This window comes from Erinaceus europaeus, chromosome 21 (genome assembly GCF_950295315.1).
Source record: "Erinaceus europaeus chromosome 21, mEriEur2.1, whole genome shotgun sequence".
Taxonomy (NCBI): domain Eukaryota; kingdom Metazoa; phylum Chordata; class Mammalia; order Eulipotyphla; family Erinaceidae; genus Erinaceus; species Erinaceus europaeus.
In genome coordinates, this window is record NC_080182.1 from 20,146,901 (window position 1) to 20,165,017 (window position 18,117).

General features: G+C 37.5%; 1 protein-coding gene across 4 annotated transcripts in view; it reads right to left on the reverse strand.

Moving 5' to 3' along the window:
• The window catches only part of GADL1 (glutamate decarboxylase like 1), a 439,849-nt gene that overhangs the window by 172,367 nt on the left and 249,365 nt on the right, over positions 1-18,117 (reverse strand). For all 4 annotated transcript variants that reach the window (XM_060180482.1, XM_060180480.1, XM_060180479.1 and 1 more), the window contains 6 exons: positions 14,612-14,738; positions 11,959-12,049; positions 8,217-8,323; positions 7,349-7,464; positions 2,381-2,460; positions 2,201-2,255 (listed from right to left, as the gene is read on the reverse strand). In XM_060180482.1, coding sequence (XP_060036465.1) covers positions 2,201-2,255; positions 2,381-2,460; positions 7,349-7,464; positions 8,217-8,323; positions 11,959-12,049; positions 14,612-14,738 — 576 coding nt within the window. The remainder of the gene's footprint in view (positions 1-2,200; positions 2,256-2,380; positions 2,461-7,348; positions 7,465-8,216; positions 8,324-11,958; positions 12,050-14,611; positions 14,739-18,117) is intronic.

The following is an 18,117-nucleotide window of genomic DNA, read 5'->3' on the forward strand; positions in this document are numbered from 1 at the left end:
AACTGTATGATATGACATTTGTCAGAAAATTTCTATGCAAGCTATTATGGCTTATTAATGAGTTTTCCTCACCTTTTAAACACTATAGCTTTATATATCAGCCCCAGAAATTAAACTTTGGCTATCTGGATTGAATCTTCCAGATTTTATTTTTGGCTCTCCTATCTAATGTTATTAAGAAGAAAATTCAGTGGAAATATTATTGTGTTCTATTGTGTTGAGCTGCATGACTTACACAAGCTTGTCATTTTAAAGACTTCTACACAAAATATTTTCAAATATGCAGTGGCTATCAGAGTTTCATCTTCTTATAAATACTTTAAAGCCTTTGATTTCTCTGTGGTTTTTACCATTTTTATAATGGATTCAAGTAAAGGTCATTGTTTAACAGATTTTTAATGGATTGTGGTTGACCAAGGAATTGAACCCAGCCAAAAAAAAAAAATACTTGATGTACTATTCTCTTGTAGCAATATAAATTAAATGCTTGAAACAACAACTACATCTGAAACTATTGTGAAAACTAAACCAATCATCAGGCATAACATCCTCAGAACTTTTTTTTTTTTTCTGGGTGAATCTAAGCCCAAGGTTTAACTGACTTGAAAGAAAACACTATATGTTGATTTTTAAGAGTGCATATAAATATATCAAGATATATATATGAAATATAGATGAAAAGATACAACCTCTGGTATTTATGTCAAGTTAAGCTAGTGCTGGTGGGAGAAGATAAGGTGTAGGTGAAATAGAGGTGAGTATCTGATAGTGATTGTCAAAGCTGAGCGATGAGTATACTGATGTTCATTATATGAGTTTTCCACATGTTAAAATTTTCCATAATGTGAGATTTAAATTTAAAAAAGAAAGCAAATGAAGAATCATGTACCATACAATAAGCACACTCAATATTCCTCACCAAGAATTAATGACATAAAGTTCTCCTGAAGAAATTATTAAAGTAGATTTTAAAACACACTACACAGATAGAAGATTAAAAAAAACAACAACAACAATGTAATATCAGTGCTTTGCAGCAAAACAAACAGGTTGCAATGTAAATTTTACCCAAGTCAGGAAAATCGTTACCTGATGGCTATGGTATATGTAAAAAACAAAAGAACAGGTGTAAAGTGTGAATCTAAGGACAAACACCTGAAGCCAATACATCTATAAAAAAAAAAATCGGCATCTTTTAAAAATATGAAATGTCAAACCAAATATAGAGATTTGGCATGCCTCAGGATATGGTGGTTTTTATGAAAAATTTATAGCTATAGAGAGTAAATAAGAGAAATAATATAATAAAGCTTACAAAATAAAAATGAAAGAATCTTTCTAACAGTGTAAAATTCTAGGAGGATAGAGAACTCCCAGCTCAGAAGCCTGTCTATAATTTTAGCAGTAAGGCCTGATTTTGCTGCTACTTGTTGGGAAGTTGTGAGAAAGTAGTCCCAAACTCCATCAGCAATAAGGATTGTGGTGGGAAAGAAACAATGGGTTTGGTGCACATAATCTAGTAGACCTTTGGTCTAAGAAGCAAGATCAGTGGCAGTAAGACAAAGGTCTACCTGAAAACAGGTCCCAGGGTCATACTTAACTAGCATATAGTAGATGACCAGGGCCACGTCTTGCCTTCCTCTGTAACAGACATTCCAACTTTAGTACATTCTGGCAGCTAAGGAAGAGAAGACTTTCTTCCAGAAGTAATACACTAGACCTAGATCCAAAATGGGCTAGTGATTATGGATGGGCTTTAGGTGGAAGCAATCTGGAATAACAGGAGGATGAACAAATAAATTCTGAAAGCAAGCCAGAAATGATTGGTTTGGCCAGTAGAATTCTCAGAGCCAGCAGTCTGTAGGAGAGCAGAAGATGGGGCCCTGTTGGAGAGGCTAGGTTCATCTTTTATGGTTAAGTTCAGGCAAGAATTCTAAATACAATGATGTCAGTGTTTTAATGGGCTCCAGCCACCTGGGAATGAGAACATCCAAGAAACTCCAGAGAAATGGGGAGCCAAGCACCTGGAAATAGAACATCTGTAAATGAGCCTCTCAATTTTTATTACAACACACTCTCTTCTCTCTCCCACACATAAAAAATGGGTCTGGCTGTTTGTTCTCCCTCCCTGGCTTTCTTCCTTACAAGCCCACACACAAGCATTCATTTTCTCTCCATCTTTTTCTTACTTCCTTCTTACCTCTTGTTTGGCTTGCCAGATGCGCTTGTCCAGTTCCTCTGGTATCATTTTACCCCTATGAGAAACCAATTTGAGACATTAATTTATATTTAGGAATACTCAGATATTGGCACTGGTTTTTTTGAAGTATATAAATTTCTTCCATCCACCCACCAAGATGCCGGATTCTGCCTCCATTACCTTCCATCAGTTTCGACAAAGTAAACATTCTCAGTTCCAATCCCAAGAAAAGAGGCTGCCTTCTTCATGGAGTAATGACACTAAATTAAAAGAAACAAGAGGGAAGAGAAACCCATGAGTGCATAGCAGGGAAAATGTACTGTTTGCTATCTAAACTGCCATACATTCCATGGGTGGACACAGTCTTTTGAACATTATTCATAAAACAAAATAAAATAGTAACTTAATTGAGCTCCATAGTTACATGGATGAGAAGATTGACCTTAGGTCAGAGAAGTCAGGACTTTACTCCAGGCTTTCCCAATTACTATAAAACATTCAACAGATAATGTTTACTCGTTAAATCTCCACGTGCTCATCTACTTAGTGGACATGTCAATACCTGCTCTATCCGCTTGTGTTTGGTTAGTATCCACAAAGGGCTGAGAACAGAGCCTGACATATGGAACAGATTCTATTACTGGAGGCAGAGAAGTTTCTTTTGATGCTTTGAAGATGGCTCAGTACTTATAAAAAGCAGAATCTAAATCTTGAAAATTCATAAAAGGTGAATATGATTGTCTCAAAGACTGCAATGACAGACTACAGAAAAGGTTAATTATTTTCAAGAGCAAGCAAAGGGGTTGTAAATATTAATAAAAAAAAACCTGACCAATTTAGTTTGATATCAAATGGAAGACTGGAATTAGACAGAGAAAAGTAGCTAAAATCATTGATCCGGTCTATTGATATTTCTTATTGGCAAATAGTTGTATATACTTTAGATTGTTGTGCCTCTTTTTTAATACTACACAAGGCCTATTAAATAATTAGCATTCAAACATTGGAGATTCTGTTCTTTATATATTAGGGTAGACAGGTGTTCAATTAATTATTTTACATGCCAGAAAAATTGAAGGTGCTAAGGACATTATTGTATCAAAAAACCTTAGTAATTTAATTTGTAGGTGTGAACGTATTAAGAGAGTAGTCAGGCCTTCACACCTAACTTGATACATTCCCTCAAATGTGGTGATTTTTCTTCTTTTGTCAAGGGAATTTTATAGGGAGCTCTTTTTTTAACTCTGTAAAAATAAATGCAGAAGTAACACCATCAAGGGAAAATGAAATCTTCTTAAGTAATTAATTTCCAAATATCAAATGGAACAAGTCCAAAAAATGCCTGTAGGATGCATTCATTTCAGGTTGTTACAAGAACATATGCATAGTGAAGAATAATAAAACACATGAAAATGGAAGTCATTCTCTACTTACTATACCAACCCAGTCTAACAAATGTGACATAACTCAAATGAATTATTTCTCTGCAGAGATTCCAACTCTGGCAACGAAACAGCTATTGATTTCATCTGATAAATGCTAGCCTGTCTCAGCGACATCTGTCTCTAAGGAAAACCTCACTGCTTTGCTCTGAGAAAATGGCAAAATATCTTTCAACCAGTGGATCTAAACTGAAGTCTGAACTTCTGAAAGCATCAGAGAAAGGAAAGAACACTGAAAGGGGGGAGAAGATAAAGAGAGCAATACTTTAGACATGCTGAGAAGTTTCAAGGAAAAGAAAAAGCTAGAAGGCTGGATGGAGTTCAGAAGCGGCAGCTGTATTTAAAACAAAGGGTGGTTGCTTCCAGCACCAGCGAATGAGAAGTCGGAATCTCTAACATCCCACCTCTCTACAGGTTTCATTGGTCTGCAGAAGAAGCAAAAACCTCAGTCGGTGTTCATTTCTGTAAAGATTAGACAGAAAAATGCCAGCAGTAAAAGGTGGAACTGTACTGAAGTTTTCCTTTCTGGTTTCTGCAAGGATTTTTTTTTTTTCCCTAGGATCTTGGTTTTCTCCATGAATCTGTGCTTTCCACTCCATCTAAATTGTGTTCTGGATATTTAGACATCTGTTATTGTCCATTTTGACAATACAATTATCTCCAGGTGGCAGAAAGAGAATTTTGTGAAATTTCGTGAATTTTACATATTAGGGAAGACAGAATAGGGGCTAGAGGGCTAGTCCCAAAGCATACAACTTATTGAACTGCTGGGACTGACTGAGTTGCTAAAGCAGCAGATCAGTTTTAATCAAATTTACAGTGCTGTGCTGGGTATGACATCTTAAGAAGTACTAGCTTGCCTGTGAAGAACACCTGCAATGATATCCAAATCAGGTGAGTCACCTCAGGTGCATGGTTCAAGGAGGCACAAGCCTGTAGATGTGCATTCTGCATGCCTCAAACACCTCCCCTGACCCCGGTTTCACTTCTGCTTGAGCAGAACTAAGCCAATTGATCTCTGGCCTGGACTGTGAAGTCCTTTGTCTTGTTTGACTTTTTTTTCTTTTTTTACATTTATTTATTTTCCCTTTTGTTGCCCTTGTTGTTTATCGTTGTTGTTATTGCTGCCATTGTTGTTGGATAGGACAGAGAGAAATGGAAAGAGGAGGGGAAGACAGAAGGGGTGAGAAAGATAGACATCTGCAGACCTGCTTCACCGCCTGTGAAGGGACTCCCCTGCAGGTGGGGAGCAGGGGGCTTGAACTGGGATCCTTCTGCTGGTCCTTGTGCTTTGCGCCACCTGCGCTTAACCCACTGAGCTACGCCCGACTCCCTTGACTTTTCTTTTTAATGGCAGGCAATGATTATTACTTTATATGGTTTGCTGGACTTATTTGACTTGTCAAGTGCTTTTACAAACCCAAGGCATAACCCCCTTATCTTTGGTTACTAGTTAGCAATGGAGAGGCCACTTGGACATACTGACAGCACAGGGAATTCTGCCATGTTCTTCCAGGTCTCCATCAACAACTGAATTCTAATCAAAACCAGAGCATGCAGGAACATCTTCAACGGGAGGTACATCTATTCTGTGTTTGATGGTGCAAGATAGAGGTGGAGTAGCACTGCCCAAGTTAATGGGGTAGTACAAAACTTGGCACAATCACTCCACCTAATAAAACAATACAGAAAAATAAACCTGGGGTCATGGGCTATTAAAAAGAAGGCAAGGGAGATTTGGCTAAGAGATATGCAGAGAGTTTAAGACCATTTAGAAAAATGTAGATTTAGGGGCCAGGTAGTGGTGCACCTGGTTGAGCGCACTTATTACAGGGCTCAAGGTCCCAGATTTGAGACCCCAGTCCCCACATGCAGGGGGAATGTTTCATGAGTGGTAAAGCAGTGCTGCAGGTGTCTCTCTATTTCCTTCTCTACCAACCCCTCCCCTCTCAATTTCTGACTGTCTCTATCCAATAAATAAATAAAGATAATAAAAAGCTAAAAAGAGGAAATGTAGATTTACTGCATTTTTAATGAACAACAAAGATTTTTTGTAGTATGTGGTGAAGCTAATCACTAAAATATAAATTAGAATAATGCAGGCTCAGGAAAATAAATAGTACAGTGCTAGGGCATAGACCTTGTATGTATAAGGTCACAGATTTGAACCCATTAACCAGAGCTGAGAGGTATATTGATTAAAAAGAAGTTCAAATAAAATAATGACCTAAGTCTTTTTGCAGAGCAAGAAAAGGGATAAATTAGATACTAAAGTTTATATTGATAGTATGAAAATATTTATGGCTACAGCATTTTGAAATTATGAATTTTTCTATGAAACCCACATTATATAGCCTGAAAGTTTGTGTTCCTTCAAAACTCATATCTGGGTTCCTGGATGTGCCTTACTTTGTCAAGTAAGTAATATGTAAATGACTATGGGCCAAGTCATAGTATGGGGTTTAAAAGCCCTAAGTGTGCCTCCATGTTCTTCCCCACTGCACTGTCACTGAGAGTAAACACCAGAACTGTCCTGTCAGAAGACAGGAGATTAAATAAATAAATAAATAAATAAATAAATAAATAAATAAATACAGGAGATGCACGGAGAAGGCAGGATTCACTGAAGTACTCTGAGCCAGTTATCAACCAGCTAGTCCTTCAAAACACAGGAAGCTCAACAAAGAATAGAACTGCCCAGCTATCCAAGATTTAAAAATACTACTATCTACCTATTGTTCTATATCACTGGGTTTTGAGGACTAACAGCTTGAATCCAGTTAATGTGTATGCTTTACCAAGTGATCCAGCATCAGGCCTCACTTTGGAGATAATTTGTTTGATATAAGAGATGACTGACAAAACTCATTTTTACAAATTCGGAAACTAAGGTACAGAGAAGTGAATCAAATTACTCATGATCATTTACTAATTTAACAATTAGTAGAGACAGTAATTGAATCCAGTGAGTTTAGCTTAAAGTCAATGCTCTTACCTATAGTGAGATCTTTTACCTTAGTGAAGAGGTTAGAGGAACCTAACCTCTTTTATTATAATAAAATATCTCTCTCTCTCCCTCTCTCTCTCTCTTCTCTCTTCTCTCTCTCTCTCTCTCTCTCTTCTCTCTCTCTCTCTCTCTCTCTCTCTCTGTGTGTGTGTGTGTGTGTGTGTGTGTGTGTGTGTGTGTGGTCAGTCACTGTTACTAAATATCTCCCTTTCCTCTTGAAAACTTGTGCTAGCCATTCTAGGCAGTCAGTTTTTATGAGATAATGTGAATAAAGCACACAGCTGAGATATATCAGTGATGATTGTTTATGTGCTAATAAATGAGGCAATCATATAAGAGATTCACTGAGAAAACATTTGAAAACATCAAAAAACCCTTTAAAATTAAATGATCTCTTTTCTCAAAGAAAATAAGACAGACTGTGAATTGTAAATATTGATGATATATTCAATTGAGTGGCCAGGGGTTATGATAGCAAACTCATAAGGGTTTCCTGTGGAATGAAATATGATAAGATACTTAGTCCTATTAGTCACACACACACACACACACACACACACACACACACACACACACACACACACACACACACATAAGATATAAGCACATCAGGAGTCCCCACACAAACGAACCCTCTAAATAAAATAATGGATTCTCAGAAAATCTATATCTGGTATCATGAGTGATTTTTTTTTTTACCTCTGCAGATGTGAACAGGATTAATCTTGGCAACCCAAATAGGCCCTTCTCTTTAATACCAGGACAATATTTGTATCTAGCTAGGTTCATTGCATACATATTGGACACTGAGCCACCTGAAAAACAAAATAGAAACAACACTTTTATAGTAAGAAGTTACAGCTCCTGAAATGTCAACTCTAGTGATGCATCAACTACATGAATGTCTGTGCTGCTGTAGTCTAAACATGAGTCCCTGTAAAAGTCATTTAAATACCATGCCCACCTCTTTTTATTAGCGATATTACTCTGCATATCCTCAAATACTTCCTATTATTCTTTTGCAACAATATCTAGTCTCCTTACAGAGGGAAATTTTTGGTATATTCTCCTACTCTATGATTTTTACCCACTAGGAGTTCTGGACATAGGACAAGTGCCCAGATTTCCATAGTTACTAATATTATTGCTAAATATAAAATTATAATACTTGTTTACCTCTGGGCATTATATAAAAGGACTATAGAGTAAATAAAATGTGACCCAAGCTTGCAAAAATAAAATTGCAAAATCAAATTGATTGAAAAAATGAGAAAGAAAAGGCTTTCAAATTCCCAACAGCAGATAAAGTCATTTATGGTAGACTAGAATTCTAAATGATAGATATATATCCTTTGTTTACCTTTTTTTTTAGCATTCATGCAAAAACATTATCACTCTGCAGAAATGCACAAGCTAGATTCTCACTAAGAAGCATTATCAATATCTAGTGTTTTTTAATATGAATGCCTGTAAATAATTCTTCCTTACATATAACATGAATACATTTTTAGATATTTGTAATGATACTTGTAATGAAAAGGGGATGGCAATGACTAATTATACTTACCTGGGTTAAATATTCCATCCCCTTCTTTCCAGCCAATAAACTCAATCATTTTCTTCAGAACAGCTTCTTCCACTAACAGAAATACTGGGGACACCTCATACGTATAACTAGATAGATATAAAAAACACTTCACTTCTATGGCTAAAGTCAGTCCATCCCTTCAGTATTCCCAAGAAATGCACATCGAATTTTATTAAACCAAGTGACTTTTGAATGCATACAGTATATAAGCTACATCTCCAATACAAATTCAGAAATAAATTTTCAATTCCATTGGAAGAGATAAAAGCAAGGTGTCTGAATTTTCTTGTGTTAGGATCATTCTATATAATTATTTGGATACCAGCTAAAAAAATTTTCTTTACTAATTTACTAGTAATAGAACATCGTCAACTCTGTATAGAGACTATCTACCCTTAATGGGGCCTTTTTCCACCACAATTCTATCTTTGTAGAAACGGGAAGCTCTCTGTGATATGTCTGTTACCTGAAGACTGTACTGTAAAGTGCTACCCAGGTACAGGAGTGTCAGTGAAGGATTTGCTACTTGGTGCAAGGACTTAGCTGTCACAGAGCATTGCTAAGTTGACCTCCCTTGGAATTGCCAGAGTCATACACTTTCCTGAAGTGGCTCACACCTGATAGCTGGTTCAACTGAACCCTACATTGGTCATTTCACAGAGAATGCCTTCAGGGTAATATGAGACTTTCATTGAGTCTCCATGACAACTTGAGTCTTATCTCTTCTGATTCCCACTTCCTTCTTTTTCTATCATCCATCTTGGTCCTTGGGATATTCCTTTAAAAACCACTTCCCCAGAGACCCACCCTACTAGGGAAAGAGATAGGCAGACTGGGAGTATGGATTGACCAGTCAATGCCCATGTTCAGCGGGGAAGCAATTACAGGAGCCAGACCTTCCACCTTCTGCAACCCACAACGACCCTGGGTCCCTGCTCCCAGAGGGATAGAGAATGGGTAAGCTATCAGGGGAGGGGATGGGATATGGAGATCAGGTGGTGGGAATTGTGTGGAACTGTACGCCTCTTATCCCATGGTTTTGTTAATGTCTCCTTTCTTAAAAAACAAAACAACCTACAATTCCATCAGCTTCCCCACCCAGTTAGCTTTCTCCTGCTCGCTCTCTTCCCTGCTGCTTGGCCATATGAGGCACAGCTCTGTGACCCAGCACCCCGGGTACTTGTGCTGCTGCTGTGCCCAGCGTGCAAACTGCACCCTGCAGCCTGCTCACAGCCTGGTTCCTGGAGTGCAGTGGGCTCCTTTGACCTGGAGGCTGCCTGCTGGCCCTGAGCCCTGCTTTACTTTGCTCTGCTCTCTGTAGCCACCAGGTTCCATATGCCAGCATGATGCCAACCAGACTTCCCTGGACAGACGATCTCACCAATGTGTCCTGGAGCTCTGCTTCTCCAGAACCCCACCCTACTAGGGAAAGAGAGAGGCAGGCTGGGAGTTTGGATCACCCAGTCAACGCCCATGTTCAGCTGGGAAGCAATTACAGAAGCCAGACCTTCTACCTTCTGCATCCCACAATGACCTTGGGTTCATACTCCCAGAGGGATAAGGAATAGGAAAGGTATTGGGGAGGGGATGGGATACAGAGATCTGGTGGTGGAAATTGTGTGGAGTTGTACCACTCTTGTCCTCTGGTTTTGGTCTCCTTTTTTAAATAAATAAATAATAATAATAAATTGAAATGAAAAAAAACCCATCCTTCTATATAGCTTGCAAAACTCCATCTGCAGCAGCTTCTCAACAACCCAACCTGTGACAGTTCCCATGTCTTGCTTTCCAAATGTTTGAATGTCTGCAGTGACTAAATCTCTATGATCTTCTTAGCAATCAAGAGATCATTAAACTGTTTTTGACTAAATGTATTCTCTAGATATGCAAGTCAAGCAAACACATTTAGATTATAGCTATATAATGTAACGCATTATTTTACCTAGAGGGGACACTTGGAAAGAAGAAATAAGGATGTCTACTATGTAAACTCTTGGACATCCTGAAGCTACTACAAATGATCACAATTGAAAGTAGAAACTCATGTTCTTGCCCTATTCACCATGTACTTGTGAACACAGATATGCAAGCAGACTTCCTCACTATTCTCATTTCCAAGATCTAATATGTCTACCAGTATTTTGGGTTTTATCTTATAAACATGTTTTCTCTATATCCCTCTCTGTTTTTGGTCATCAGGATCAGGGATATTCCTGGGGGCTGGTGTCCAGATAGGCTTGCTGATCCTGCCTGACATTTATCTCTCTCTCTTATAAAGGATGAGAGAAAAAGAGAGAGGGAGATAGGGATGGAGAGAGACAGCTTTACCACTATTCCACCATTTGTGAAGCTTACTTACAGGTGGAGACTGGGGGCTTGAGCCTGGGTCCTTGTGCATGGTGACATGTAAACGTTTACCACCACGCAGCCCTTATTCCAATCACTTTTAAGTCCAAGCTTCTAACATCTCTCATCTGACTAAGCTACTCCCCTCCTAACTGGGTCCCTCCAATTCACTAGCTATATTTCTAGTACTGCTCTCAATAATCAAGAGCACCTAATGATTCAGAATCTTCAGTGATTTTCCATTTTACTTAAAATAACTCATGAACATCATCTATTCAATCTTATTTCTCATTCCTACTTATTTCCACAGTATTTTTTTTTCCTTTATTGTATTTCTCTTATATTTGATAGGACAGAAAGGAGTTGAGAGGGGAGTAAGCAACAGAGAAAGAGGGAGGGAGGGAGGGAAGGAAAGAGGGAGAGGGGGAGGGAGAGAGAGAGAGAGACCTGTAGCCCTGGTTTGCTGTGACCCCAACAGGAGCCTAAGCCCCTTTTACATTAAGTTATAACACTGCTTCAAAACTCTTGAAGTTTGTCTCTGTAAATTGGGGCCAGGGCTTAAGCCTGCATTGCTCTAGTCTTACCCTCTACTAAACTGCACTGCTCTGACCTTTCATAGTGGAGGTCACACTGTCTCCTGCCTCAGAACTTTCTTTTCTTTCCTACAAGATTACTTCTGCAAGTGGGGACCAGGGCCTTGAGCAGGAGTCCTTGTCCATGTGCGCTCTACCTGTTGTGTCACTGCCTGGTTCCCCACAAGGACATTCTTTCTCAATGTAGTTCCCTTTGTGTGAAATCATTCCTCCTTGAAAATCATTTTAAATTAAATTAAAAATCATTTAAAATCATCCCTCTTTTAAAAACTGAGTAACTTTTTCATTCAGTCTTCAGCACATAGCTTTCATTTTCTCCAAGATTTAACTGAGCTTCCAGTTAGTAAAAATTATCCCGCTTATATTCAATAGTAGCCTGTACATATCTGTCATATGAGAATTTTAATTTTACATTCATTTCTGTGGATTGATTTGATTAACATCTCTAATTAGATTTTCTGTTCCAACTTTTTGGCCCCTGCCCCCAGTACTTAGCACTGTTTACATATGACTTCTCACACAGAAATAAATGAAAAGGTTCTTAATCAATTTCTTTCATCTGTTTAGGGGATATAATAGTGCCTGGCTTACCCAGTGCATAGTGTTACTACCAAATAAAACAAGTCTTAGAATACTGCTGAATATTATGACTCTTCATTATGTTTAATGGTGGTATTAGTTAAATAAACCCATTAAGTAAAAATACATGAAATAAAATTGCATCTACTTAGAAACATTTCTAACTTATGTGCAGTATAAAACTTCAGTAAAATAGTACTTACACGCTTGGGTTTAGTGCTTCTGTTATAAATCGGGCAACCAAGGAATAATAATCAAGTCCAGCATATAACTGGTTGAAAAACCGTGGATGGTCTATAAATTTAAAGAGAATTTTTCACTTATACAGTAACAAATTTTTAAACTTTAACATAGCAATGACCTAAATGAACACTGCAGTTAATAATAGCAGTTAAGACACAAAAGTACTTATACTGGAGGATTCTACTTATTTGACATTCAATATCAGATGGAGATCTATATAGAGGGAAGTGAGAATTCTGGGTACCTTTTAGGGGGGAGGTATTGATTGGAAATCGTGCTTATGGGAAAATGTGAAGTTCTGGGAATGGTCTATATTTCAACTTAAGAAGTAGTGACTTACATACAGATAAGTACATCACTTAAAATGTGTCCGTTTTACTAAATGTTAATTAAGACTTAATTTTTTAGGGAGTCGGGTGGTAGTGCAGCAGGTTAAGCGCAGGTGGTGCAAAGCTCAAGGACCAGCATAAGGATCCTAGTTCAAGCCCCCGGCTCCCCAGCTACAGGGGAGTTACTTCACAGGCGGTGAAGCAGGTCTGCAGGTGTCTATCTTTCTCTCCCCCTCTCTGTCTTCCCCTCCTCTCTCCATTTTTCTCTGTCCTATCTAACAACAGTGACATCAGTAACAACAATAATAATAACTACAACAATAAAAAGGACAACAAAAGGGAATAAATAAACAAATAAACAAAAAAACCTTAATTTTTTTAAAAACCAGACAAAATTTAACCAGGTACAAGGCAAACAAATATTAAGAGCCTGCCTTATAGATACTTATACTGAACAATAGCACATTTCTAAGGAAACCATGAGCATACTTTTAAGAGCTCTGGCTTGTATTCTCCTTTATTTATACAAGTCAGACTCAAATAGAACATTGTAGGAAATACATGTGGACACTGTTTGTGACTTTTGTTTGGACAAATCTTGTGACTTTTGTTTCAGAAACTATCCATGAGTCACCCCTAACTTTACATGCTCTTCACTTACCAACAGGGTTCCCCTGAGGCTACTGGCTGTGTGTAGCTGTTTTCATTGTTCAGACTGAACCTACTTTTTCATAATACAACTGATATTATGTAGATTGAGCGGGATGTGACTATGATACTTACATAAACTATCTGATTCAACTTAAAAAAAAAAGTCGACTTTAAGACTCAAGCAACTTTAGTTCCAACTTTCAGTATATTTTTTCCTTCATATAAAAGGTCTTACAAAGGCTCTTGGCTTTCCACAGAGTGAATATTCACACTACGCACAAGGCTAACTGGCTTGACATCCTCAGTCACAGGAGGCCAAACATGACAAAGAACAAAGAGGCAGGAGATTTAGTTCCAAATTGGGGAACCATTTTAGGTGGCGACCTCTCACTGCAGCTTATAGCTTTGGTTATCATTTCTTTTTCCCCCCATACTTTCCTCTTTAGATTAAGGCTGAATAAAAAACAAAAGTCTCAAAAGAAAATTACTTTTCAAATAAAACATGAAAATTTTCCTCTAATCTGGCAAAAAAAAAATACAAGATATCGCTACAAGTAATTTCAATAAGTTTTTTTTGAAGTTCAGTGCTAATTTATGATGGATTTCCATGGTAACATTATGGAAAATATTCAGTAAACTGAAAAATCTACTACATTAAATGCCATTCTACACAGCTGACATATCCTATAATAATAAGATATGTATCTCTGCTTTTGATATGCTAACTGGTTTTTGATACATACCCTAGAACTTCCCAAGGGAATATAAACCAATTATTTTCCCCAGGATTGTCTTATATTCTTTCCACTAAATTTAGCTCAGTATCAGAATTTACAGAGCATAATGCCTGTATGGTCTTAAGCACTAGATTATTTTAACATCATACTAAGAAATGCATAATTTGGGAAGTTATTTGAAACTACTCCTACTTTGAAACTAACTGGGTATACAGGATATTAGTAGTCAGTTGGAATAGCTCAAGACTGAAATTATGTTTCTGCATTCACAGGACCACGGTGGTTTAACATTACTGTGAAACTGTCATGTACTCCTTTGTCATATCTCTTTAAATAATTTTTATTATTGATGAATTTGATAAAATTATTTAACAATTTACTAATACCAAAGAATTGAACAATCGCATTCAAATAAATCTATTAGTATGTTTACTATTAAAAACACCCTCTTGAAAACTTTTGTATATTCTGAATCATCAGTTTTTTTTCAATAAAAAAACTCCTGACTCTTATAAAATATCTATAATGATAAAAGGTATGCATATACTTATAATGCAGTTCATTAATCAAAATATCACTTCCCAGTTTGGACAAAGAAAATGAATGATAAGGAGCAATGACAATAGTTGACCTTGATTAGATAGAGGGATAACATTTGCCAAGGAGCAGATAATATTTATATATGGCCACTAATACTAACAATTTTTAAAATCAATTTATCTTTGCCCTTGAAAACACATGGTACTACAGAATAAATTAGCCATCATTCAAACATCAGAATTACCATTTTTATTTCATAAATACGCCTTATTCAGCTCAAGTAGGAGGTAAATACAGGCTAAAAAAAGTTAAGAACTTGTTATACAAACAGGAAAGAAGTAAATTCACGTCCTCACTAGTTTTGACACTGTAGCGTATGACATCCTGGCAGAGTTCCAACAGCGTGTGAGGTGGCTCTCCTGCGGCTCTCATCTCCAGATCAAGGAGTTTTTTCAGTTGTTCAGGAGGCTGCCATTCACAAACCTGTGGATTCGGCAATGACACAGTTAATGAAGTAGTCATGTGTTGGGAGACTATCCTTCAGAAGTTTCCACATTCAAATATACAACTGTAGCTCTGCATAGGGGAAAAAAAAAAAAAAAAGCAATGCTGATTTCGTGAAACATTCTAAGTGGAAGTAAAGGAAATAACAAAGTGGGGTATAAGGGAGGCCAAAACACATTCGAAGAGTGAAGTCAGTTTTGTATATCTAGAATATGAACTCTGGGGAAGAAAAACAAGAAATTAGACTGGGAGACTGACACAACACCGAATAGTTTCTCTGCTTGTACTCTTGCCCCAAGAGAGCTGATTTAACAAGTAGACTCCATAATGATCCTCTTACATTTAAGTTATCTTGCCAAATACCTTCACTGTTTACTTATATCATTTAAATTAAGAGTTAAAAATTCCTTATAGTGATCTAAACTAATTCTGCATAGTGTGATTCCTCTGATCATGTTTTCTTTCTACTCCTCTGACTATCCTGCCACCGTAGGTCCATATTATTTCATAGATGCTACAAGCATGTTCCCACCTTAGAACCTCTGCATTGGCTCATCCTCTCTACCTGCAATGACTCAGCCCAGAATGTTTTCCCAGCTAACTTGCTCACCTCTTTCCAAGCTTTATTCAAATTCCACTTTCTCAATAACATCAATCGTGACTCCTCTATGTAAAAACACAAGCTGTACATTATCTCATCTTTATCAAGCCTCTCTCATGCACTCTCTCCCCTCATCCTTTTTCACACCGCATATCACTTCCCAGTATATGTTATATTCATTTATGATACCCTACATAATATCTATGAGATCAGAGATGCTATTCTGACTGTTCACTTACACAGTACAAGCTACTTAAGAGGTGCCCAATAAAAGCAAAATGAATTTTGTGAAGCATACATTCCTGCAGAGAAACAAAAAATATACATTAAACACAATCTAAGAAAAAATATCACAAGAAGATTACAAATACTTTGTTTAGTTCCTTGGTTTATTAAGAAAAAAATAATTCCCCACCTACAGGGAGGAAGCTAAAAAATATGATGAAGAGATACACAAGATTGAGATCATGAAAGGTTTTATGTTGTACATGACAGAATTTGAATTTGGCTCTAAGGAAACCTCTGAAGTGTTTTGGAGGGAGAATGATATGATTGTATGTATATCTTGAACTGTATTTTTAGTTACTGTATAGAGATACCAAGTAAAATCAGAGGTTACCATAATTAACTGAACAAGAGCAGGTAGTAATATTGCTCAGGGTAGATATTTATGAATGATAGATATCTGAAAATAGTAAAAATGAAGACTCAAAATACTTTGAAATCAGTTACAGTAAAAATAAAGAAAATTCAAAGACAATAAATCCTGAGAGCTTTTAGCTTGAACATGTGTTCATGCTGATGACACGGAGAAGAAACTGGTTGTGGGTATGAGATAGATGATGAGATTTGAGCATGTTGAATCTAAATCATTTTGAGAGGAGCTAAAATGGCTGTTGTGATGGTGTCAAGCTCTTATGAGAGATCTGAAATACAGTTCATACACACTACTAAATCAAGGGTGACATAGTTCAGGGAGAACCCACAGCTAAGAGGCAAAAGTATTACCTGGACACCACCAAGATTTGAGATACGGGTAAAGGGAGAAGCGTTCTGTTGTGAGGTGGAAAGGAAGCCAGATAAGTAAAAAGAATCCTAGGAGAGATCAATGATATCAAACCAAAGGGGGAAATGTTTTAAGGAGAAGATGTCCATCACTGTCAGATTTTTCTAAGCAATCAAATTACATAAAGACTGAAAAGTGCTCATAGGAATAATCAACAAGGAAGGATGTCCTTGGCAAGAACAGTTTAACTTAGAGATGGGAGTGGAGGCCAGATTGCTATGGAAGTGAGAATGTAGGGGGTAAGGAAATAGAGGGAGGCAGAGAATGTAGACAATCTTTACTTCGGCCTTGGAGGGGAGGAGAGAGACGGAGTAGCCAGAGAGTGAGAAGATCAGGAGGTGAGCGATTTGGAGAAGCCAGGAAGTAACAAGTTATAGAAGAGGCATGAAACTAAACTCTGGTGTTCGAGCCATAGTACACAGAAGTGAATCAAAAGCAGTTGCAGTCAATGACTTCTTCTTCTAGCGTTTGCCAGTCAATGACTGCTGATATATAACAACATGAGTAGATTTCAAATGCCTCTCACTTAGGGAAACTAGAAAGGCTCAAGTGGAAAAACAACACTGTGGTTATGATTCAATCTCTCTGGCATTTACAATTGCCAACAACTGCAGGGAAAGAAAAAGATCTGTGACTGACAGGGGTTAGAGTTGAGAGGAGAAGTTGACTGTTGAGATGCACAGAAAAATTGGAAGGGGGAGGGATCTGTTCTGTATTTCAATTGTGGTGATGGCTGCATAGGCTTTTTTTCAAGCTTACAGAACTGGATGCCAAAAGGAAGAGTTTAAATTCATTGAATGTAAATAATAATTAATTCTTTAAGTGGCTGAGAAACAGTATCCAAAGAGAGGGTACTAGAAATTATCTCACTAAGTGTGAGGCTGCATCTACTGATGAACTTTTGAAAGTGCCTTGTTGGACCTCTGACAAAGTAGGCTAAATGAGTTGCATAAAAACTTAACTTTCCAATGGGTTTTATGTCTCGGACTTTTAAATGCATAGACTTCAGTTCTGAGTACATATCCCTTCAGTCAAAGCACTTAAGATTTCAAATGAATAAACTGATTGAATTTGATTTTTTTTTCTTTCTTTCTCCCCCCCTTTCTTTCTTGGAGTGTATATTAACACCATTCCCACCAACAAAGGTCTGTGTCCTTACCCCCAACCTCCAACCCCCTCTAGTGGAGCTGAAAATCTACCCTCACTCTCCCCCCCAGAGTTTTTTACTTTGGTGCAAAACTCCAAACTCAGTCAATTTCTTTTGCTTTGCATTTCCCTTTCTGTTCTTCTTTCTCAACTTCTCTTTATGAGTGGGAATATCCCATACTTGTCTTTCTCTTTCTGATTCATCTCACTTAACATAATTCCTTCTAGCTCCATTCAGGATGGGTCAGAGAAGGAGGATTCATTAGTCTTAATAGCTGAATAGTATTCCATAAATGGGCCCTAGGTCAGATGGATGAGGTTTCTAGTTAACAGTGCTTATATACTTTTCCCATATGTGGGAGCTACTCTTTGCCCAGATCCAGCTTTCTAGTCCTATTCTTTTTTTTTTTTTTTTTTTTTTGCCTCCAGGGTTATCTTTGGGGCTTGGTACCTGTACTACCAATCCACTTCTCCTGAAGGCCATTGTTTCCCCATTTTGTTGCCCTTGTTGTTGTTATTATTGTTATTGTTGCCATTGCTGTTAT